Source organism: Stegodyphus dumicola, chromosome 1 (genome assembly GCF_044657685.1).
Source record: "Stegodyphus dumicola isolate Sdum_Otavi_A_Nest chromosome 1, ASM4465768v1".
NCBI classification, from domain to species: domain Eukaryota; kingdom Metazoa; phylum Arthropoda; class Arachnida; order Araneae; family Eresidae; genus Stegodyphus; species Stegodyphus dumicola.
In genome coordinates, this window is record NC_140768.1 from 237,775,389 (window position 1) to 237,800,513 (window position 25,125).

Genomic DNA, 25,125 nt, shown 5'->3' on the forward strand with positions numbered 1-25,125 from the left:
AGGGGACCGCGGGGGTTACGCCTGCTTGGATGGTCTCCTGGAGATCGGACGATTTTTCCTCAAAGGTAATAAGCAGGGCAAGAGTTGCTCTTCGGTGTTCTGTCGCCATGTCTAAACAATTCAACGTCGAAAGTCGATAATATTTTCCGCTGTGTTATGTTGCCCTTCATTTCTAGGCATTCCAAGTTGTGGTTTAGCAGGATATTGCCCAGACACATAAAGCAGTTACTTCTGTTAATTGTCTTCAGGTTTCTCAAACACTTTCTTGGCCAGCTAAATTATCAAATTTACCTAATAAAGAATATTTAGGGTCTGAGGAGTAGGCCTTCTGACCGTTCCAGGATGTCGCCATTCTAGCTCTACAGTTGGAGAGAATTTGGCAAGCAATCCCGCAAAATGTTATCCGCCATATGTGTGAGTGAATGATAAGCAGAACAACACCTTTCAGATGTGGGCCAAAGTTTTATTGATTTAATCGCTGTATAGGGCTGCATTTCTTGAATTCGTCTGAAGTTTTAATCTCTTCTTTTTCCATACATATACATCAAACTTAAGAATTTCGTCCCATTCAAATAATTCCTTTTTTTTTTTTTTTTTTTTTGGTGCGTGTGTATTTTTCCTTTTTACATAAGATACAAGCGAACGCATTTTGTATATCTTCAAAAAGTTGTTATAAATTATTGTTAGTTATTTGTAATGGTAATTGTAATATATGTAATAGTTATTGTTCATGTGATTAGATTTACACTCACAAAAATTAAAACTGGTGCTTATGTTTAAACAAAAGAAACTGCTCGTAAATATAGAACTGTTTAATAGCAGTTTTGCATGTGATACATAAAAATAAAACCAGTAAATATATCACATAACTTTCACTAATGATTTTAATTTGCACCTTGAATATTCCATTCTACCAAATTTGACATTTATTTTTTCGATTCATTGCTGTATTTACTGGGCAACTGAAATCTCTGGCAAACTCTGGTAAATTGGACATCGAGCTTATCACTCTGAAACAGAAAACATGTTTAAAGGCTTTCAAGAATACGACATTTCTTTGTTGCTGCTTTTTAACCAAAAATGCTTATTTTGTATTAACAAAAAATTAATAAACGAAAATCACACATTATATGTTCGTAAATTTGGCATTAATTTTAACTTGCTCGTATAAAAACACTAATAGTTCCTTATCAAAATAAGTAACACTTGCATTTGTTTTATGTAAATTCTTAATATCAAAATAAAATTGTGCATATTTCCCTTACCGAAATTCTGGAGTTTGTGATTCATTGATATCGCCCTGTTTCATGCTTATATTTGCTTGCTTTTCACATAATACCTGAAACGAATTTCAATGTAGTATATTAAAAAAACATTCATATTTGTGCTCAGAGCGTAAATATTCAAGCAACGGAAAACTTTATTTTGAAAACCACTGCCTGATTATTAAAATTACAGAAAACAGAAATATTTGGATGAAATAAAAGTTAAAATTCATTTTAAACAACAAATAAATGAATTTTTTTTAAAATTCATTTATTTTTTTATTATTTTACTGTTATCTGTTAGAATAGCTGCACGTATAAAGGGATCTGTAATATCGTTGCATTTTATTCCGATTGTTTTACAATAGCATATTCATCTTTATATAATACTAGCGGAAGTACCCTATGTCAGTTAAGAGTACCGCTGTAATCCTTCTCTAATAACGGTGCAAAAAATATGATTATACATTTTTCAGTCTGGTGCGATATGGAGCCCACATAAAAAATTTCGATAGAAAAATAAAGTAATTCTCTCTCATTATATCAGCAACAATGGCACGCAGTTTCAAATGATTTTCGTCTTTCTAATCAAAGGGTCGTAAAAGCTCAAGTCCCATCCAATATTTCACCTATATTCAATTTTAGTCGATTCAATGTAGCAAAAAAAAAATATCATAATTGATCAGAATCATTAACGCGAACAAACAAACAAACGCACAAACAGACATTCTCCTTTATATATATATATATATATATATACGTATATATGTGATGTATCAGCTTTTGTCCAGAATAAATAGATCGTTGAGGAAATATAGATGTAGTCATAGCTTAAATTATCCGACGATAAGTTTAAAAAACAGGATCCAATTATGATTATTCAGGAGAAATAGCAGTTACAAAATGAGATATCCGGAGTAAATAAAAAGAATTACTAATAACTTTTTGTATGAAGTTTACTGCATCGTTGCATTAAAGAAAAGCCCCCGATATGCTTTTGCGAGTCCTTTTATAGCCTCTGGAAAGGCGGAGCTTCTGATAAATGACGTCAGCCTCGTCAGCCATTCCAGTTCGCTTTAAATATTTCCAGAACATTCTAAAACTGTACGTATAGAAAAGGCGGGAAAAACAACTTGACTACGGGGCTGTGGATTTAATTCCACGTACTTTCAAATAAGAGAACGTCGCCATTAAAAAATGAAAAGAACATACAGTTAGAATTTTAAGTGTATTCTTGACTATGGAATTTTATTATTACATATATAGAGAGATTTTGTAAAACTTACAAATTTTAAATTAACAAACTCTACGATTGGTAAGCGAGCAGTAGCAACACTTTTCGGAATAAAGCATTTTTATCTCCAACGCGCGAGACTATTGCCACTCGGAAAAGGGAGTTTTAAAATTAGTGCTTTCAGAGTTTTTAATTAATATTTCGGCCGATTAAAGTTGTAAGAAGATGGGAATAGTCGAAATGGCTTCCCACGAAGTTTGGGAATCGGGAATAATGTATTTAATGTTTGGCAATACTATTTGTATTTCATCGTAAAACTTAGAAACTTTTCTATTAACAAACTCCAGGATTTGAAAGCGAGCAGTAGCAACAACTATTGAAAATAAAGCAGATTTTCATTTCCAGCTTGCGAGACTGTTGCCACTGGGAAAAGTGAGGGCGAAAATGATTGTTTTTCCGAGTTTTTAATCAATATCTCTGATTTCAGCCACTTTTTCGGGGGGGGAGTAGACGTCAACCTTTTTCAGGATCCAGAAAAGAATCGTAGAAAGTTTGGTAACGATAGCTTTAGTAGTGGCTGAGTTACACAAACACACAAACTCTTTCTTTATATATATAAATTAACCTTGAATACATTGGGACATTTTTATGAGAATTATTTGCCCTGCTCGAAAGAAACTATAACATTTCTGCAATGGGGTAAATGGCTAACACGCCCAGCATTACAACCAAAACACCTGCGATTCGAATTCCCGAAAAGGTATCGGAAATCTCAATAGTCTTTGGATTGGCACGGGAACTAAAATATAATAGACGCTAACTCAGTGTTTCCCAACCTTTTTTGTGCTATGCCCCACCTAATCCTCTCTAAAATTTTTAAGCTTCCCCTAGCATATACATAATTTTTAATATTTAAAAATTGAAATATTCACGAAAGAAACTTGAATGATAGTTTTTAGGAAGAAATGACTACGAAATTTTGTGAGCAAACATAGTAAGTGAACTTTAAAAACATGGAGAACTGAAATTCAAGGAAAAACTCATTTTAGTGAACGTTTTTTTTTTAAATTTTATTTTAAGTATTAGTAATTTTTATTATTTAAATTTAGAGAGTTCCTTGCGCTTGATACTTGTTGCAAAGAAATTTTATGTCAGGTTCCAATTTAGATAACTTGAGTCTCAAGTCTCTCGGTTTCATTATATTCAACCGATTTTTTTTTAGCAGTAAAATATGAAGATGGAAACGGTTACAATAGTTCTCTTGCAAATTTTGTTGCATTTGGATATCTGATTCTGGTTTCCTCACAAAGCTATGTCATCGCTCCTTTTATATTAAATAAAGTTTTAATTGACTCATCATTTTGAATTTCTGCGAGTTCTTCTTTTTACTGCATATTTCAAATATCGGCCAAATCCACTAGCATTGGCTGCATCATCCAAGTTGGAAAATCAATTTGTTTTATCAGGTTCAATGTTCCTTCTAACCTTCTTCGGGAACATACAAGGACCTGACTCGGAACAGAGAGCTTACTAAAGCTATGTTCACTAATTGTGGTAAGTAGACAGGATACAGACGAAGGGTCTACAAAACCCTTTATTTTTCTCTATATACAATAACTTCCGTACTTCGGAATACACTGACCCTCCACTCGGGGTCTAACGTAAAAAAGTATAAAAAATAAAACTAAACTCTAATTTAACTTTAGAATAATACACGTGCAAGATTGGCCTTATATTAACAGGAAGCGTATGTAGTACAGAGAACTGTGAACACTACAATACGTTTAAAATTTATCAAGAGGATTAAAACCTCTGGCCTGGACGGCAACCAGCAACTGCGTAACTTCTAAGGTAAGTGGCCTGCTTCGACTCACTGCTTCCCCTCTCTCGCTTGGCAAAAAGCCACAACTTAAATACTTGGCGTTCGCCAGACAAACTTTGCATAAAAACCTTAACGCTTATAATTCTGGCCGGAAGTAGAAGATAAGAAGTGATAGTAAAGATTTAAAATAAAATAAACGTTAGTAAAACTTAAGATCCTTACATACTTCCCGCCAGAGTTAATTAGTTTGAAACTGAGGTCTAAAACGACCTTGTTGAAAACTTTTAGCTCTAGAAACTAACGCGAGGCCAATCTTTTACAACATAACTTCTCTAGAAACTAGAAAATTTAAAAGAAAGAAATTTGTTACAATAGCAGCTCCCAGGATATACAACAATCTTTTTTTCATCTGTACTGCATCTAAACAGGAGCTTTATTCAATTCTGGTTCCTTCCAGAGATCTGGAAGGAAAACTAGTTTAATGAAATGTTACACAATGACATTGCAAATAACATATAGAATATACTTCTCTTAACATTCTTATTTCATTCATGACTATTTTAATTATCTCTCCCCGTGCTCTCTGACATGTGTTGTAAAAAAACACCAATGTGTTTCTGTCTACGTGTGCCACACTTCCTCCTACAATCAAAACACTAACGTGTTAAAATTCAACATAACGAGACCTCTTAACACACCCTACTTTCAACTCTAAACCCTGAGGTACTATTCTAAAAGTGGCTAACTCTAAAGTGTAGCGTCAGAGAGCCTAACTACATCATTCAACCTTTACCACATATTCGCCATGATTTAATCTTTACAGTCACACGAATAACAAATTTTTAACATTACTTTCACTTTTACCATATCACGGTATTTCTCAACATTTAAAATAACAGTTCACATGTATATAAGAACATATCAACATGCCGTTAATTTTACACATTTGAAAACATACATTAGTAGTACATTGTTAACTTCTATTCTTTTCAAAGCAAGTGCCAATTCTTTCTACATTGAAATAATACTACATTTCAAAACGTCTTTCAGACTAAAACTTCTTTCTTGCTAGAATGTTTTAAATAAAATTTATACAATAACTTTTTACAATATTTAAGTCTTTACACAACGCTATTATACATCAAATTTAGTTTTACGCACGAGTAATTTAAAAACATAATACGAAAATCGGTCACAACTCATTTCTCGCCCTTTTGGCGATAAAGGTAGACCTCGCATGAGGTAAAACTTCTTGAAATCTGCCACTTGCAGTAAGAATGAAAGATTAACTTAAGTTTGCAAAGTAACATAAAATTTTACTTATCTTTGTAATATTCGGACATCCTTTTCTGGGGGCCCAGTCTTTAAAGGTACTGCAGATAGTAGCTTGGTTTATCCTCATTCTTGTACGGGCTCGCCCTTCAGTGCTTTCCTCTGGAAGCTTCCTTTTTTCACCAGTACGGCCACCCTTGAATACTTTCCTTTTCTCCTCTGCTTGTGGTCTTTGCCGTTTGATGGCAGCTGGTCTTGGCGGAACCGGGAAACTTCTGTCGTGATCCTGCTTGGACCTCGTTGTTGGCCGTTCAAATTTTTCTTGTACTTTTTCCTCCGCCGCTGATGGCCCTTCCGCAGTTCGGCGACTTTTGCTGCGGAGAGTTCTGTCGGATGAGTAGATCTTCCGTTTTAAAGCCGGATTATAGTTGCCGTCATTTCTCCTGGTCCTCTACACATACGTCGTCCTTCTCCCTTCTTCATTCTGGGGGTGTTCGTGAACTCTGTTTTCTGGACGGTGGAACGGCTTCTTTTTCTTGTTACCTTCCATTTTTCCGCGGGGCAATTTTCTTTTCACTTGCTTCTGTCTCTCATTGGCTTGCCCTTGTACTTGTCGTTTTTTCACCTCTGGAACTTGTACCTGCGGTGTCTGCCGTGCCGGATCCTGCAAAAGATCTGAAAAGATTTGCATTTTATTACGATCGAAGTAGGGCTTGATTTGATCAATGTTTGCGGAACAGGTTTCACCATTTCTGGCTTTTAAAACTACAACAGCGTGAGTTATTTTTTCTATAACATATGGTCCTTCAAATCGTGGAAACAATTTGGCAGTTTTATCTTCTGGTGCTGAAGAAAGTGAATGCTTAATATTTAAAACTTCATCCCCTACTTTATAAGTTACTCCCCGTCGTTTCAAATCATAATATAATTTCTGTTTTCTTTGTGCTACTTCCGTATTCTTTTTTGCTTCTTTTATTAGTTTTTCTATATCACCCATTTTAAATTCTGGGGCTCTTTGTTGCACATAAAATAGTTTATCTAACGGTGTTATAATCTTTCTGCCTAGAAATAACTCAGCAGGAGTTTTGCCCGTTGTATCATGTTTTGCGGTCCTAAGGGCAAAAGCAAGTTCATTGACATAGTTATCCCAGCTTTTATGAAAATTTTTAACATAAATACGGATAATTTTCACTATATTTCTGTTGACCCGTTCCGCTATATTTGATTGCGGCCGATACGGGACCATTTTTAAATGACGTATGCCCAGTTTTTGGCACATGTCTTCAAATATATTACTTACAAATTGAGGACCATTATCCGATATAACTTTTAGGGGCGCCCCGTATTTTAAAATATATTTATTTAAAATAGAATCGGTAACCAATTTCGCGGAGACTCGTTTTAAGGGAACAATTTCGGTCCATTTACTAAAATGATCAACCATAACAAGGAGATAGCGACTTTTATTTAACTGACTTTTTGGGAAAGGGCCCAATAAATCGATGCCAATTATTTCATTTGGAAATTCGGATTTAATACTATTTAGAAACCCGGCCGGGCGGAAATTAATATAATTAACTGCTTGACATGTTGGGCAGGACTGGACATACGCCCTTGTTAACTTTTGCAGTTCAGGAAGTAGACTGCCTCGCGTACGCGTTGGATAGTTTTTCGAATACCAGCATGAGAAGCTAAAGGGCTGTCATGGAGCTCATGCAGGATATTTAATCTAAGACTAGATGGGATAACAGGTCGAAATTCGTTGTTGGAATTCGTAGTTTTTGTATAGAATAATAGACCATCTATTAGTTCGTAATGGGCCGCCCTATTTCTTATCGCCACAATATCTTGGTGGCTAAAATTTTCAGGATCCTTCAAATACTCATAAATGCTTCCAAACTCAGGATCCTTACCCAGTTCGGTTATTACAGTTTCTCGGGAATTTATTGTACATGCTGTGAGCATTGCCACCTTTACGGTATTACCTTGTTCATCTATTTTAATTCTTGATAGGGCATCTGCTACGATATTTTCCTTTCCGGGGGTATGCTTGATTACCAGATTATATTCTTGCAGCTTGAGTGCCCATCTTATTAAACTTGGGGATAAATTTTTCCCTGAGTACAATCTAGTTACCGCCGCATGATCAGAGTACACTGTTATTGGCGCCTTTCCAAAATAGACTCGGAACTTTTGCACTGCTAACAGAACTGCAAGTGCCTCTCTCTCGGTGGCGGAATAGTTTCTTTGTGTTTGATTTAAAGTTCGGCTAAAAAATGCCACGGGCTGCTGATTTTGCGAAAGTACCGCTCCTACTGCATAATCCGAAGCATCCGCTGAAATTTCTAAATTCTCATCCTTTTCAGGAAATTTCAACACAGGGGCTTGCGTTAATGCTTGTTTTAATTTTTCGAAAGCACTATTGGCTTCGGCCGTCCACGAGAATCTTGCCTTTTTCCTTTTTAATTTTAACAATGGTTCAGCAATAGCTGCAAAATCTATAAAGGACCTATAATATGAACAAAGTCCTAGAAAAGAAGACAGCTTCTTTGCCGTGTTTGGAGTCGGATACTTTTGTACAGCGGTTATTTTTGATTCATCTGTCTCGATTCCTTTTTGAGATATTTTGTAACCTAAATATATTAATTCCGGGGCTGCAAATTTGCACTTTTCGACATTAACTTTTAGACCGGCCTCATTTAATAAAGAAAACACCTACCTTAAATCCTGTACATGTTGGTCTAGATTATCACTAGTAATAATGATATCGTCTAAATAGATAAATGCGGACTTTCCAATAACAGGTCTTAACACAATGTCCATGCATCGCTGAAATGTTGCCGGGGCCCCTGAAAGGCCAAACGGCATACGCAAAAATGCATAAGTGCCAGACTTGGTTATAAAAGCAGTCTTAGGCACGTCCTCAGGCCTAACCCCTATTTGAAAATAACCAGTCGTTAAGTCTAAAGTCGTCATAAATTTGGTTGATTTTATGTTCCTTAGAATTTCTTCAATGATCGGCAACAGATATACCGGATATTTCGTTATGGAATTTAATTTACGGTAATCAATAGCGAATCTCCACCTTTTTGGATGCTCCAAAGGATAATCATTATTTTTCTTACATAAAACCACCGGGCTAGCATAACTACTTGAGATGGGCGTTATGATCTTTTTACGTAGCATATCGGTAATATGCCATTCTATAATTTTTTCCTTATTCTTATCATACCGGTATGGTTTATGACGAACTGGCAATGCATCTCCGGTGTCAATACTATGTTTAGTAACCTGAGTAAATCCTGGAATATCACTAAATAACGAAGCAAATTCACTTACCACTTGTCGGATTCTATCTTGCTCGTCATTAGGCAGGTGGTCAAGATTTAACCTTGGCGGTTCAACCTTTTCTACACGCACTGGTTTCATTGTCAGCTTAAGGGACGCTTCATTAAAATCCAGTGTAGCTTGTGCGCCTGAAAGAAAGTCTATTCCTAAGATCAAATGTGCTTGCAGATTCTTTACTATAAAAAACATCACCTTTACTTGTTCGTCCTTGATACGGATATACAAAGGTACTTTACCTACGCACTTACATTTTTCTCCTTGCGCCGCTAACACTGTTGTATTATCCGCATTATATATGCGGTATTTGCGAATATACTTTCTAAAAAAACTCCTCTGCCACACAGGAACACTGCGCGCCGGTATCCAGGAGTGCGGTGGCCGGGATATTATTCACCAAGACTTCAATCTTCGGAAGAGTCAAATTTTTCACCATTACTGTATTTATCTTGTAGGAAGAGGGGTTTTCGTGGCCTTCGGATTTCCGCACCCTCTCGTCAGCAGAAATCCGTTTTAGTTTAAATTATTTTTCCTTTCCGTGCTTTCCTTCTTTTTCCCCTGGCCTTGAGACTTTTTTCCTGGGTTGCTATTGAACTGTCGACGTTCGCCGGCTGTTTTTGAATGCTCGGGTTTCCTTGCCCACTGATTCGCTTTTTCTCCGTAGCCGTATGCTTGAGTTTGCTGTAGTCTTGGCGTACCAAATTGGTTTCGCTGTTGATATTGGCGTCTTCTTTCGACGTCCGCCGTTCTTCTACTTTCAAACTGGATTGCTAGCTCAAATAACTTTTCCAGTGTAGTCGGATTTCTTAATTCAATAAAGTCTTGCACTTGGGGCAGTAACCTCGGCAAAATCACTTGAATTATTTCAGGATCTGGACGGTTTCCATACAAGAGCTTGAAAACGTGAGTTTTTCTTAAAATAAAGCTCGAGAGGTTTTCGATTCTTTGTTGATATATACTAAAAAGTTCCGTTTCTAATTTCGCACGATCCCTTACAACAGGGAAGGCTTTTAGTAGGGCAGTCTTGAAATTTTCGTAAGTATAGGTGGGACTTCCTGCTTGACCCAAGAGACTTCTGCCGATACATTTGAACCAGTTAAGCGCTTGGCCCCTCAAAGCGCTGGTAGCTAAGGTAACTTTTTGAAACTCGTGCACGGTGTAGAGCATGAAGTGGTCATCCAATTTTTCCAAAAAACTGGTTACCGGTGAGTTTCCATTAAACGTTGCTTCTGGTTTCATCGAAGCGCGCATGGTCTGGACGATGTAACCGAATCCTTCCAGGGCGGCAGCTGGCATTTCTGGATTCTGAGCCGTTTCTGCAGGCAGCACAGGTTCTTCTTGAAACTCGGCCATGGTTATTCTTCTTCGTTGGGCGCCACTATCAGGTTCAATGTTCCTTCTAACCTTCTTCGGGAACATACAAATACCTGACTCGGAACAGAGAGCTTACTAAAGCTATGTTCACTAATTGTGGTAAGTAGACAGGATACAGACGAAGGGTATACAAAACCCTTTATTTTTCTCTATATACAATAACTTCCGTACTTCGGAATACACTGACCCTCCACTCGGGGTCTAACGAAAAAAAGTATAAAAAATAAAACTAAACTCTAATTTAACTTTAGAATAATACACGTGGAAGATTGGCCTTATAATAACAGGAAGCGTATGTAGCACAGAGACTGTGAACACTACAATACGTTTAATTTATCAAGAGGATTAAAACCTCTGGCCTGGAAGGCGAACAGCAACTGCGTAACTTCTAAGGTAAGCGGCCTGCGTTGACTTACTGCTTCCTCTCTTTCTTGCTTGGCAAAAAGCCACAACTTAAGTACTTGGCGTTCGCCAGACAAACTTTGCATAAAAACCTTCACGCTTATAATTCTGGCCGGAAGTAGAAAATAAGAAGTGATAGTAAAGATTTAAAATAAAATAAACGTTAGTAAAACTTAAGATCCTTACAGTTTTAAGTTACAAAATCTTTTAAATCAGCCGATAAAATTTTCAGATAATCGACAATAACAAGTATAGCGGTAGTCATGTCACATTTTGGAGCCAATGAGACTTTTCAAAATTGTTGTGGTAAATAGTATATGCCTGACATAATTCAACAAAAATAATGAAACCAAATATCTTTCTTTTGCATCATAAGTTTTATTTTCTTCTTGAAGTTGTTTATTTAATATATTTAATTTTTCAAAGATATCGGCTAAATAACTCACAATTGCCTTGTTATCATCCGTTAACGGATTTTTCATTTCAGGTTTGTCGCTTAAAAAATAACTAAGAGTATCAAATACTTCCAAAAATCTTTCCAAGCAGTTCCCTTTCGACAGCCTTCTTACTTCAATTGAAGTACAAGTCTCATATAGTCTTCATTTTTTTCTTCATAAAATAACTTGAAAAGACGTTCACATTTGTCCCTAGCTTTAATAGCATTGATACACTTTATAACTGAATTTAGTACTTCATTTAGAACAGGCGAATTGTTTTTAGCTACCAGCTTTTCTCTGTGAATAACACAATGCACAAGAAGCATTTCTGGATTCTCATCTTTTATCAATTTTAAGCAACCCTTTCTCTTATTCCGTGCTTTATTTTATTTTTCAGCCATGATATTAGGAGCACCATCTGCAGTACAAGATGTATTCTATTTTTTATTGGTATACTTTTTATATCTAAGTAATTTTTTAGCTTACTATAAATATCTTTGGAGGTAGTGGTGATTTCTAATGATTTACAGAACATTTCTTCGGCAAAATCCCCTTTATGAATATATCTTACATAAGTTACAAGTACGGCCTCACTGTCTCTCAAAGTTGGTTCATCCATTTGCACCGAAAATTTTCTTATTTTCAGCTTTTCAACAAGTTGTATTTCAATATCCTCACTCATTTAATCTTTCTTCTGCAAACAGTATTGTTATTTAGTGGCATAGCTTTAACGTCTTCGTCATCTTTTCCTAGAAAAGTTTAAATGCTGATATTGATGGTTTGATTAATTTCTCCCCTATAGTACGGCTCTTCCCAGATTAAGTGATGAGTAACGAAATTTGATAAATAGCCTCAAGAGCACGATTAACAGTTGCATTATGAGCAGTAAATAGACACTTTAATATTACTCTATTTTCAAAAGTTTTCCTTAAAGGGTGAAAATAATTCAAATCTGAGTTATATCAGCATTATGTTTCGCCTTAATGTGCCTCAAGGCATAGTTTCATTGATTTGTTGGTCAGGCATTATTGGCATAAAAAGACAAAAGTTGACAGTTTATGGACGGGTATGAAACCAAATTTTAAATATGCCTCCGAATACCGACGAACGGTTTTTCTTGCTTGCACCCCTCATTTCACTAAGGGCTGAAAGAAATAAATATAAGATCAATATAAACAAAGCTGAAAGCAGCTGCTGTTGCCATTCAAGGAAAGAATAATATACCGGTTGTCATTCCTACAGTAAATTATAAAATTAATTCGTTGGCTGAAATGTGCGAGAAACGACTGGAAAGCATAATGTGTCAGTTATTTAACTGCCTTTAAAAGCATTTAAATGTCCATGTCTACAGCGATAATTCTTTATAAAATATTTAAAATGCACCGCAATTTAAAAACTTTTATATGTATACATCACTTACATTTTTCTTTATTTTGGCGAATAAAAAATGAAATTTCGAAAAATTTTGACTTCATGAAACATATTTAGAACGTCCTTTGTCCCCTTAAACTCTGAACGAGTCCATTTTCTAATTGCCCCCTTAACAGTCGCATTGTCCCCTTGTGGGGCGTGGGCCGCACAAGTGGATCGCCCTTGTGGATCTATTTAGTGCCTGGAAGATCCCATGGTTTGAATATATGAAACGGTACAGCTGATTTTTCGTGTTTCCTGCTGTCAAAAGTCTTGATAATATTTTTAAACTTAGTTAGAAATATAGCAATTAAACTTAAATAATTAGCACAATATTTAAACAAAGAACGAATCTAAATTTTCTTGAATACGAATCTGGATCCGAATTCTAAAGTTCTCTTGAATCCTTCATATAAGTACTGAAAAAAGAAGAAAAATTAAATTTTGGTTCAAAATTAAATTCTTTCAAAGCAAATTAAAATTTAAAATCTTATTTTATGAAAATAAGTTTAAGAATAGGTTAGGTTAGGTTATTTAATTACGGCTAAGCCTCGAGGGCTATCTGCCTAAGAGGAAGGAAGCCTTCGTGGAGGACTTTCTAAGGGTAACAGGCTCGTATACACGTTACGCATGGGGAAAACCACGAAAACACCCATGCAGCCAGCCCGTTCGCGGGATTCGAACCTCGGACCGAACTACCAGCGTTCAGCGACTTTACCGCTCGGCCACTGGTGGGCAGTATAAGAACAGAATTTTGAAAAATATATCAGTATTATTAAAAAGAAACTTAGCAGCGAAGTGCGTAACTGAAACTCTTGAAACTAGAGTTTTACTATGGTCATAGTGTGTAGACACCACGGGGTATATATAATGTAAATAGTATGCTAAGACCATAGTCCTTTGTGTATATAAAATCGTAAATTCATGCATTTATTTATAGATTCAGTATTTTATAGTTGTACGTTATTTATTGAAATTATTATTTTTGTATTTCATTTAGTATTCAGTTACTAGTTTTCTTCAAATAAAATAACGCTTATCTGTTTAGGGAATCTACTGGCCTGGGATGTGCAGTCTTTGGGAAAGAAGCATTATTACGAAATTTGTATACATGTAAATAGCAGTATCTTTTGTATAATGTAATATGAAAAACTTCAGAAGTTAAGCATTGCTGGAAAAATAGGATTACAGGATAAGTCCATTTAACATTGAGACAAATAACTGACGATGGTTTTGACAACTAATTTTGAATGCCAGTTTTGAGAAGAATCTTTGAAAGTCGTCAAAACTCGCGAGTGGATAGGGGGAACTATACAAGGCCGAAGAAAGGATAACGAGGGGCTAAAACTTGAATTTCCATAGAGAAATCATACTTCTGATAATGTTCTTCTTTACAGATAGGGCATTTACAGCTATTGTTGGCAAAGCGCAATCCTATTTATGAGAAATCAGAGCTGGAGTTCCACAGGGCTTTATCCTAGGTCCTATCCTGTACCTCTTTTACGTGATGGACTTTCCCAAACCAGTAAAATTATATAAAATATTTTATGTGCTGTTATGCTGATGACAGCGCTTTGGCTGTCAAATCAGCAAATGCAAACCATGCGATCCGAAAGCTCCCAGATTAAATGTCAATAACTAAAGAATGAGGCACAAAATGGAGAATATCCATCAATATCCATAAATCTCAGTTGTTAGTTATTCGTAAAAAGGAAATGAATATTTTACCTAAGAAAAACGTGACTCTTTTTGATGAAATTATTCCGAAAGTTCACAAAGCCAAAAATCTTGGCATCACTTTCAACAACAAACTTAATTGAAAGGATCACATCGAAAATGTTAAGAATAAAGCAAGAAAAGTCATCAACTACCTTTCTCCAAAGCAGCAAAAGTGCAAACTAAATATCAATATCTGCGTATCATTACAGACTCACATTTCCACGTGCGCAACCAAAGACTGCACGAGGACCTCAGTATTGAAACTATTGATAAGTTTCTCAACAATATGGATTGAAATTTCTATAAAAAAGCTATTACTTGTAACCATCTCATGAATTTTAAATTGTTTCAATACGAAATTCTTCAAGAGGGCAAAAAAGTACGTCCTTATGCTGCACGTTTCCTAAGAGATTTAAATTTACCAACATAAACTCTACACATGCATTCCTATTATTTTCTATCTCTATCTGAATTTTTTGTTTGTATTTTTTGTCTCTATTTTTATCTATGCTATGACTTTAATATCATATTCCAATCTATTAAGACTCCAGTTTGATCATTCAAACCTAGGAGAAAATGTTCTCCTCTCTTCCATATTTGCTAAATTTTCTCTTCTGGTAATCTCACTTGATGTATTTTTACATGAAGTGCCTTTAGGCCAACATTTTTATTGAGCCGGATACATTACGAAATTCGCAGTATCGCGGCATAACGTTACCGATATCAATGCGATACGATACGATAGTTTTCAGTTGAACTCAGAGTATAGAGATTTCATGTTACTGAGTTCAGAGTACTGAAAGATCACTGTGCAAGCTTCGCTTTAAGATGCATTTTGCACCGCTCTCAATTTTCAGTTGAGTTCGGGGTATTGAGAGATTTCCGTGCGAACTTCGCTCTTTAGATGGGCTTTGCATTGCGCTATCTTTAACGTTCTTAGTGGTAACTACTGATTGTACTCAGTCATACCGAGAACAACTGCACAAATACTTTTGAGAAACGTTTCAGAACTGTAAAGCGGTCAAGCTTTCATCGGTTTTCTATGCATTCAATCGATTACAAACCGTTAAGTACCTATCAATATTATAAGCCGTAGAGTATTCTTTTCCTCCTTTCCACATGCCTTAGGGTGTAATTAAAAGCATACTCGATGCGTATTCGGGAGGTCTAGAGTTTGATTCCTCTGGCGATGACATTGCACATTTTTCATGTCTCCAACATCAAAAAATCCAGTGACACTACAAGTGGCCCCCGAACTAAAAGTGGTAGACAATAATTCGTCACCACCGAGATTTCGCGATTGGGTTCCATAATTCCAAATAATAATAATAATTTAAAAGGAGGAGGTATATAAGGTATTTTCTCCCTTCTTTTTCCGCATTCCTTCGTGGTGTCACTGAAAGCATACTGGACGCGTATTCGGGAGGTTCAGAGCAGTGGAGTAGCGAGCATAACTGGCGCCCAGGGCAAAATACCTTTTTGGCGCGCCACCCCCCCCCGTAAAAAAAACACAGTGATATGATGAAAATCTTGTTTGTAGACCATTTGGCGTCCCTCTGCGAGTGGCGCCTGGGGCATCATACAGCCCCTTGCCCCCTTGCTATGCCACTTTTCCAGAGTTCGAATTCAGGTGACGATGCTGCACATTTTTCACGTCTCCAGCATCAAAATACCCAATAACTTTACAAAGCTTTGCACCATACTTCATTTTAAGATCAAAATTATCGTTTTTGTACTATTATGCGCGTGAAGGAACACTTTCAAGAAACCTTTTACTGAATTAATTACATTTTTCAACAGTATTTAGCTTTTACCGCAAAACAAGTAAGACTTACGTTTCCCGCATTTATCCAGAATAACTGATTCGGTGTGTACTTCAATCCTGGCAACCTTTTCTCTTTTTTATTACCCATTATCCACGTTTGATAGGCCTGTTGGATTGAAAGAATAATAAATAAATAAAGACAAAAAAATAGAACTAACGAAAGATAGTGCAGAAACTGGGTAGGTAACACAGAAGTGGAAGTGTATTCAGATTTAAGAGCTGATGAGTATCCAAATATCCCTATCCGATTAATTTAAGCTTAAAGATAAATAACGTATAAAAATATAGAAGAAAATAAAGGGGTAAATTTGCCATTTATAGAAGCATTTCAGTTTCTTTTCCCCATAAAAATCATATTCGTTAAGAATTTAGATCCCATTTCAATTATTATGCCAAAAAATAAATTCAATTTGGTGTTAGAGTAACTTAATCATAGATTTGTTATTGTACAAACAGAAGAATGAAGAAACAGGACAGGTACTCTTTTCATTTCACTTCAATTAGCTATGTATAAATTTTACATTTTAAGTTTTAATTCTTTTAAAGTTAAGTTTTACATTTTTGTAACTGATCAGCATTCTGTCTATCTTTGTTTCATAAAATCAGACATTTTTCTTACCAGATAAGCTACTTCGAGACCTCCATTATCAGCCATATTTCGTAATTTTATGCCATGTTCGTTTGCCTATGGAAAAGATAATATTTTCAGTATATATTCAAGCGTGCTTTCTGTTGAGAAGAGTCGTAACCATAACGGCTTCTAAGAAAACCCCTGAAAATATGATTTTGATGTGTGTGCATTAAACGTTTGAACACATAGCTAAGACGTTTTGAGTACGCAATTCTTAGTCTAGCATACTTATAAAAGAAACATACGTCAGAAATCTATTAAATCCTTGATTTAATAAGTAAGAGGTTTTGTTGCTGTTGTCTGCCAGTAACATCAAAACAAGCCCACGAAATTCATCATGGTAAAGGGAGCAATGGTGTGCCTATCGTTGCCAAAGCCTTGAGCACCATACAGGTGACAGTACGATTTTGCTCAGTTGCGCCCCCAATTTTGAAGGAGATGAGTCGAAGAAAAATGAGAAAAATGAGTCGAAGGGTCTCCCACCCCTCTTCCCCTAACGTTAGCCTCTCGACAGGACGTTGAGGTCGTCGCACATTTAGAATACCTCCCATGCCGCACAGACACTATACATTTACAAACATCCATGCCTTCTCCGGATTCGAACCCGGGTCCTTCGGTATCACAGTAGGCTCCCCTAACCACTGTACTGTCTTGGTGGCAAGCATTTTTACTTGACTAAAGCAGAACGAAAAGTAAATCACAAACTTTAGAGGCATTTAAAACTGGACTGTTGAAAAAAAATTTACATAGACTAACTTAGTCCTCATGGAACACCTTGTGAAATGCACGTTTGAAAAGAAAGATTGATTTTAATGAAATATGTAGGTGGCGCTGGCATTTTTGACTACTGACGCCACCTATACAACTTCGTAAATGTGGTAAACAGTTCAGTTGTTGTCGGAGTACAGTTATGTGAGGTTGTCATTGCATTATGTCAGAGTTAAGAGACTTCGAACGTGGGCAAAGTGTTGGAGCACGTATGGTAGGTGCTTCCGTAAGCAAGGTAGCCGAGGTGTTTAGTGTTTCAAGAGGTACTGTATCAAAGATTTATTCCGCATATTTGAAAAGCGGAAAAACATCATCTGCTAAATCACAGCGCGGACGAAAGTGTGTCCTGAGTGATCGTGACAGACGATCATTAAGGGCAATTGTGACGAAAAATAAGAAGACCACAGCTGCAAAAGTTACTGCTGAAATGAATGTTGTGTTATTAAACCCTGTGAGTACCAAAACAATTAGAAGGGAGCTTCATAAACAGGGAATTGCTGGCCGTGCTGCAATTGAGAAGCCACTCATCAGCGATGCTAATGCCCGTAACAGGAAAAGGTGGTGTTTAAGTCATAAAGCCTGGACTACAGAGCAGTGGAAGCGAGTAATATGGTCTGACGAGTCTTCTTTCCCATTGTTTCCCACTTCTGGCCGAGTTTACGTCTGAAGAACGCCATCTCAAGCCTATAATACAGACTGCTTGTTGCCAAGAGTGAAATATGGCGGGGGTTCTGTTATGGTTTGGGCAGCCATATCGTGGTTCTCTGCTAGCCCCATGATAACTGTGTCAGGGCACATGACTGCCAAGACTTATGTGAACATTTTGGCCGATCAAGTTCATCCCATGGTACAAACTTTGTTCCCTGATGGTGATGGTGTCTTCCAAGACGACAAAGCCCCTGTTCACACAGCTCACATTGTCCAGGACTGGTTTTCTGAGCACGAGGATGAGTTGTCCCATCTCCCCTGGCCACCTAAGTCACCAGACCTGAATATTATCGAACCTTTGTGGTCTACATTGGAACGGAAAGTGCGTTCTCGTTATCCACCGCCAACATCGTTATCTGAACTTGCCACCGTTTTGCAGGAAGAATGGTATAATATTCCCTTGGCAAACATACAGGAACTGTATTTATCCATTCCGAGAAGACTGCAAGCTGTTTTGAATGCCAACGGGTTTCCCTACACCATATTAAGCAAAGAAACACGTTTTTTTAAAGGTGTTTCCATATTTTTGTCCAACCCCTGTATATCTTGGCGCACCTGTATCGACGCTTCCGAGTTTCATTATGGAAAAAAAAAAAAAAAGGATATTAAACTATTCTAATAGATTTTCTCTCTGATGACCCACCAGTGGCTGTCTGGATAAGATAGATGATCACTGGAAATTTGAACTGAATTCAGATGCTGGCAAATGAGCTTGATACATATTAATTAATAAGAGCTGGAGAACGAGGAAGACTGTTTTTTTTTTTTTTCGATTATCGTTGTGTAAAATAAATAACCAGGTTCTCTTACCTTCGTGAAGGAATTCTTCACTCAGTAATATAACCCTCATCTGCTTTCCCTTAACTAATAAATCCAACTTCACCTGGATAAAATCGATCAACATTTGTAATTGATCTGGATTCTAGAATAAGGAATTATTCTTACTTCAAAAGTTATATGAGACTGATCGTTCCATTGCTATTTTACAACCTGCTAAAGCACTTTAGAATAAAAAGTCTTTTCTCTTATTATAAAATGGTCGAGTTCAGTGATAATTCAAATCCCAGTAAGCAGGTTGGTTGCTTGGGAAGCCTAATTTAAGTTTTTCCCATCCCCCCCCTTGATTGAATGGGCATATGCTTTAATTACGGATAAATATCCCTTTAAATAACTATACAGATATATCCGCCCTAAAATATCTAATTTACTTCTTATGATAAATCAGATTTAATGATTACGTGTCTGCTCGTTACTAAATAAAAGCGTTCTCTTATTATGTAAATTTTCTTCAAAAATTTAATAGAATGAAGGAAAATATACAGGTAAATGTTTTCATAAGAAATGAATTGTCCATTTTCAGATTTTCCCTCACTTTTGCAAAGTGTATAACATTTAGGTTTCTTAACTCTATTACACTTAGCCACTTTGGAAAGCAATCTTAATCTCGTTAACTTATAATCGTATACATTTCTTTTCAGTGTAAAGCTCTTGATTTTCTTTATGATTTTTTATAATTCCTTGTTAACTTTGCCTTTATTATTTTGGTTTTCGTCACGCCAGATACAAAAAACTAAACTGCATAAGAAATTTATTGAAGGCAATGGGCTATTCTTTAGTTCTTTAGCCCCTAGCTGTAGGTCCGTTCCTTTGGTTTCATTGAGCCAAAGTTGTTAAGGTAACCGTTCCATTGTTTTTTTGTTCAACCTGCTAAAATATTCGAGAACCTTATTATTGAAGTAACTTTATTCGTGGTAATAGCTTTAACAAATAAATTTATTCTTTTATATAGGTTATACTATTTGTTTAAAAAATTAGAAATGCATTTAATAAAATAACTAATTTGTAATGTCTGTATATTTGTATATAGTTATTTAATTATTACTGTTTTATAGTTATAATTGTTATTGTTATCAATCATTCATACAAATAAACTTTCAAAAAAATACTTATATATTGTAAATACTATATGAAGAAATACACTCTTCCATCCGAATTGGTAAAAAGTGTATATGTTTACAAAGGAAATAAGGAGAAACTTGAGATTATCTTACCTTTTGTTCATAATCAGGTTTAGATGGCTGACTAGTGTAATTACCATATTGTTCTGCGATACACTTGGCTTTTCTCTCGAAAATCACGTCTGCTTCTTGGCTCCAGAAGCTGTGTCTTTCACCGAATTCATCATACCACTCAGGTGTGGTTTTGTAATTAGTATCAGCAATGTGTTAGAGAGACAGGAAAAAGAAGTCTTTTAAATTTTGCAAAACATGCTTTTTCAAGCCTAGATAATAATTCTAATTTCTCATTAAATGTGTTTTGAACACTGTTTAAAAATAAATACCATTTATGAATTAATTGAAAAAATAAGAAAAATAAATTAACCGTCACCCAAAAGGTTTATTAAGGTTTTATACGCTCTCAGTCTACCAGTTAGCTCTTGCACTCACTCACTGCTAACCCATTTTTTAACTTTATTATTAAGCATCGTATTCTTTGTACTTACGCTACATATATTCAACAGCAAAATTACAACATTTTTAAAAGCAGCATAGAAGCATATGTTTAGAATTTCCGATGCAGAGTTAAGTGTTGTAATTGAAAAAAAAAATTCTATTTTTTTCAGTCTTTTCTCGTTTATTAAACTTTTAAAAAATATAAAATAAATAATAAAAAAGGAAAGAAAAAGTCTGAAAGAGTTCAGATTTTAACGATGCTCCAAAAGGATTTGTAAAGTGCTTTTAAGATTTCGCTGAACTCGCAGGCCATCCTTCAGCTGTTGCACTTACACCTGCTAACCCATTTCTTTTAAGCTTTGTTATTAAGTATCATTTTCTTCACACTTACGCCACATACAATTCAACAGAAAAATTACAAAAATTTTAAAAGCAACATAGCAAGAATTATCGATGCAGTGTTAAGTGTTGGTATATAATATATATATAATGATTATAATTATTATAATTATATGTTTTCTACTTTTAATTGACCTTTTTTAAATTTTAATTCTAGTCATTCACTTGCTAATTTCTCAAAATTTCACTTGTTGAAATTTCTTTTTAGTAATTCACAACATTTGGTTTTACTTTCGATTTTCAACTTTTACCCTTGCCTACATGGTTGACGAAACGCAAATTGAATTATTGAAGAGTTAGGTTTGGAGGCAACTTCCCCTTGATAAGTCTGTCTCCTGCCTACTCAACAATCATTCACTTATGCATTTTTATAAATAAATTTTTTAGGATTAAATAATTTTTGGAATTTTATATTCATTCATGGATTTTGATACTTGTACTTGATTTACATGTGCTCTTAGAATTTAAATGATATTGTAGATTAGTTCGCAACAATAATTAATCATTTATTTGTTTGCATTAAATTTCATTAAAATGTTTTAACTTTAAATTTGCTTTTTACGAATAGAGAATGTTTGTTAAATTCAAATTTCATTCCTTGGAGCAATAAGCTGACTCAAGCAGACATTTTTTGGCCTGCACTAATCGGCTCGAATATCAACGCAAGGAAACATTTTGGACCGGATCACCACTTGTGATGAAAAGTGGATTTACTTCAACAACGCAGGCCGAAAAGGGGATTGATCTGCGATCGGGGAGTCCGTCGGCACCGTCGCAAAGCGTAATTTGACTAAAATTAAAAAGATCATGCTTTGTATCTGGTGAGATTGCCGTAGTATTATCCACAAAGTGTATCTGGAGAAATGCTAAACCGTGTTGACGCTGCTCTCAAGGAAAAACATCGAACTGAGTTTCGGTGCAAGAAAATAATGTTCCGTTAAGATAATGCATGACCACGTTAAGCTAATGCATTAACCGGCTCGACTCTATATAAACTCGAATGGGATCTTTTGCCGCACCCACATATAACCCCGACATCGTTCCTTCGGACATCTACCTTTTTTCACACCTGCAGCTATATCTTGTTGGTGCTATTTTCCATTCTGAAGAGGACGTCCGAAATGAGGTTGATCTGTTTTTGGACTGGCGGCCATCAAGTTTCTAGGCCGAAGGCTTTGAAAAACTACCAAAACGTTGGCAGAAAAATCACAGATTTGGATGGTGATTGCTACCCGAACTAATGGTACTACTTTCACGTGCTTTTTTTCCCCTAACTTTATTAAGAAAGTTTTTTAGTGAAAAACGTTCATTACCGCCAAATAATTGTAAATGTGTTTAATTTGACACTCGCCATTGCACATACGTATAGCAGTTAATAGCTCTGTATCAGCACTGTATACTCTACATGTCCTGTACTTTCAATTTCATGTTACTTTCGTTATTAGTTGCTAACATGAACACAGCTGTTTTTACTTTTTTACTAGTTTTACGTTAGTCATAAGCATAAAGTGTTATTTACAGGTAACAAAGACGCTATTTAATGATCACGTTAAAATGCTAACATCAAAGAAAGGGGAAAAATCATCAATTATTTGTATGAAAAGGATATTATTCGTTTATAGCGAAAGTTAAAGATAACAAAAAGAATATATCCGACGAACTACTAACCGCAATCAAGATGCAGTTATTCTAAGAATAAGTTGGATAAGTTGGAGCAAAACAATGAAAAAACTTCAGGTAAACCATCAAAATATCGCATTAGGACTTGTCATCATATATTCAAATCTCTGTAACCCTTGTCAAGCGCGATATAGAGCATTATAAACCCTTGTGTAATTTTAAATACCACTGAAGTTTCAAAAATCAATAATTTATTTTTGATAATTTAACAAGATATATGTGTAAGAACACGTTTATATAACGCCTAATGAATGTACCTTATAAATGAAAACAATAAATGTTATTAAACTTATTTTTATTGAATTCGAGAGTACTTCATTAGTAATGACTATTATTTACAGGTAAATGTAATCAATTATTATGCATCATCAGTCTCATTGACCAAGAAAAATGCGATTATTTTTAATTTTAGCCAATTATTATTAATACTAAATAGATTTATATCATGTGAAACGTAACATGGATACAATGGCATTAAATATAAATATCTTCTTCAAAAGAGCTATATGCTTTGTACAAATTTTAGTTCATCTTTAAATAAAGCGCAATGACGATGACTGATTTTCAGCATTTATGATAATGTATCTGATAGAAGTAAGCAAATTTTCATATAGGAGTAATATAATTTTTTGCACTTATACGCCAATTCCGTTATATTGAAACGCTGATTGATTATTTTTTTATTTTTTAACCCTGTTAAGGCCGTAAAATTTCTGCTTGATCTTGATAAATCCGATTTCGAGCTGAATGTATTTTCAAAGAAAAAAGTCTATGTAATAAAGTGGAAGGGTCATTTTGGAATTATGATCAAGAAAAGGAAACTTTAGGGACAAACTCGTAACACTCGGAATGTTAAAGCAATTTGTGAACACGCATTATTACTTTACACCCTCTTACCTTTTACATAAAAAATACTTCACCTGCACTAAGTAATCCATGTGTAATTTCTCGGCCAATCATAGATCCGATAGCTCCGAAATTCAGATAGCTGAAATAAATATTTGAATAAACGCAAATCATTTCAGACATCTTAAAACATCACAAAATAAATCTTAGGAATATAAACGAGCATATTTCAACTCAGTTTAGGTTTAGAGAAATATGTGAGTTCTATGAATAGCTTACCTCGGCCAATCCTTATTGGAAAAAGGAAACTGTAATATTCCTGCTGGCAATTCTAGAAGAAAATGTCTTCATTGAAGAATATGCAAAAGTAGTAAAAATTAAGTTTTCTTTTATCTGAAATCAATTTTAAAATATTGATACTTTTCCATTATGCACTTGCCATGTATTTTGAGAGTTTATTAGATGTAAACACACGATGGAATACGTTAAATTAAACGCACATATATAGGCAAATGGCTTGGCCCCTAGATGGTATACTATCACTGGGCCTCGGCGTGTGTTTGATTTTACTTTCACAGGCGCCGAAAAGGAAGGCAGATAGACAACCGAAAAGTACCAATATATTAATGCAAGTTTTAAGAATTAGCTCTGAGTCGAAAATTAAGGTACTTCCTTATTAATATGTCTCCTTTATTTAAGTTGCAATAACAGCTCTTCTGCCAATGGACTGCACTAAAACGGCAGCCATATTCAGAACACTTCCCGTTGAGGTCAGACTATAAATGACTGTTAGGGCCGTTTGGTGATGGTTTGCGAATAGCTTTGAGTAGGGTTTCCACTTTGCGTAGTCCATTAACAAAGAGCTCCTGGTTCTTTTAAATAATAAATTCTTATTGTTGGCTGCTGTAATAATAAGAAAAAACAAAAACAATCCTCACAGCATCGTTTGAAATAAGAAGTAAAAGGTACATTTTGCAGGAAAAAAAATCTGAAACCTTTTCAGATTTTTTTTTTTTTTTTTTTTTTTTTTTTTTTTTTTCCCCTACAAAATGTAAACTTTTCAGATTTTATGTTACGCTCAAAGGGGTGTTTTTTCAATGTTTTGTGTGCTACTTTCATTTATCAAACATCATGTCCTTCGCACTTAAACCGTAAAATTCCATTCAACAGCAGTATCACAAAATATTTGAAAGAGCATATCTTTAGAATTTCCGATACACAGCCTCGCGCTCTGGAGATAATTTTTTTTCCCCGTACAGTTTTGCTGTATCTCATTTTGAAATCGTTGAGTTTCTTAATCAAAAATTCATAAATACTTTACGAAATATGAAACAAATAATGATGGTAAAAATGTTTTATTTCGAAAAGTATTGCCACTTCTCACTTTCGTACCGCTGAATTTGCTGAATTAAAATTCGTTTAATTTATGCAACATATGGAATAAATCAAAAGCAAATTTGAAATTCAAAATTCAGGCTTTCAGATGCCCCTTTCCGGCTGGAGGACTACGTTTATTAAAAATTCTGTGGATCTGG

General features: G+C 35.3%; 1 protein-coding gene across 1 annotated transcript; it reads right to left on the reverse strand.

The window, feature by feature from the left end:
* Positions 1 to 799: 799 nt before the first annotated feature.
* Positions 800 to 23,714, reverse strand: LOC118203244 (neprilysin-2-like). Its single transcript, XM_035375511.2, has 5 exons — positions 20,264 to 23,714; positions 16,725 to 16,790; positions 16,116 to 16,211; positions 1,266 to 1,339; positions 800 to 1,010 (listed from the first exon to the last, which is right to left on the reverse strand). The coding sequence occupies exons 2-5, from the start codon at positions 16,758 to 16,760 to the stop codon at positions 911 to 913; spliced, it is 306 nt and encodes a 101-aa protein (XP_035231402.1). The 5' UTR covers positions 16,761 to 16,790; positions 20,264 to 23,714; the 3' UTR covers positions 800 to 910.
* Between the last annotated feature and the right edge of the window lie 1,411 nt (positions 23,715 to 25,125).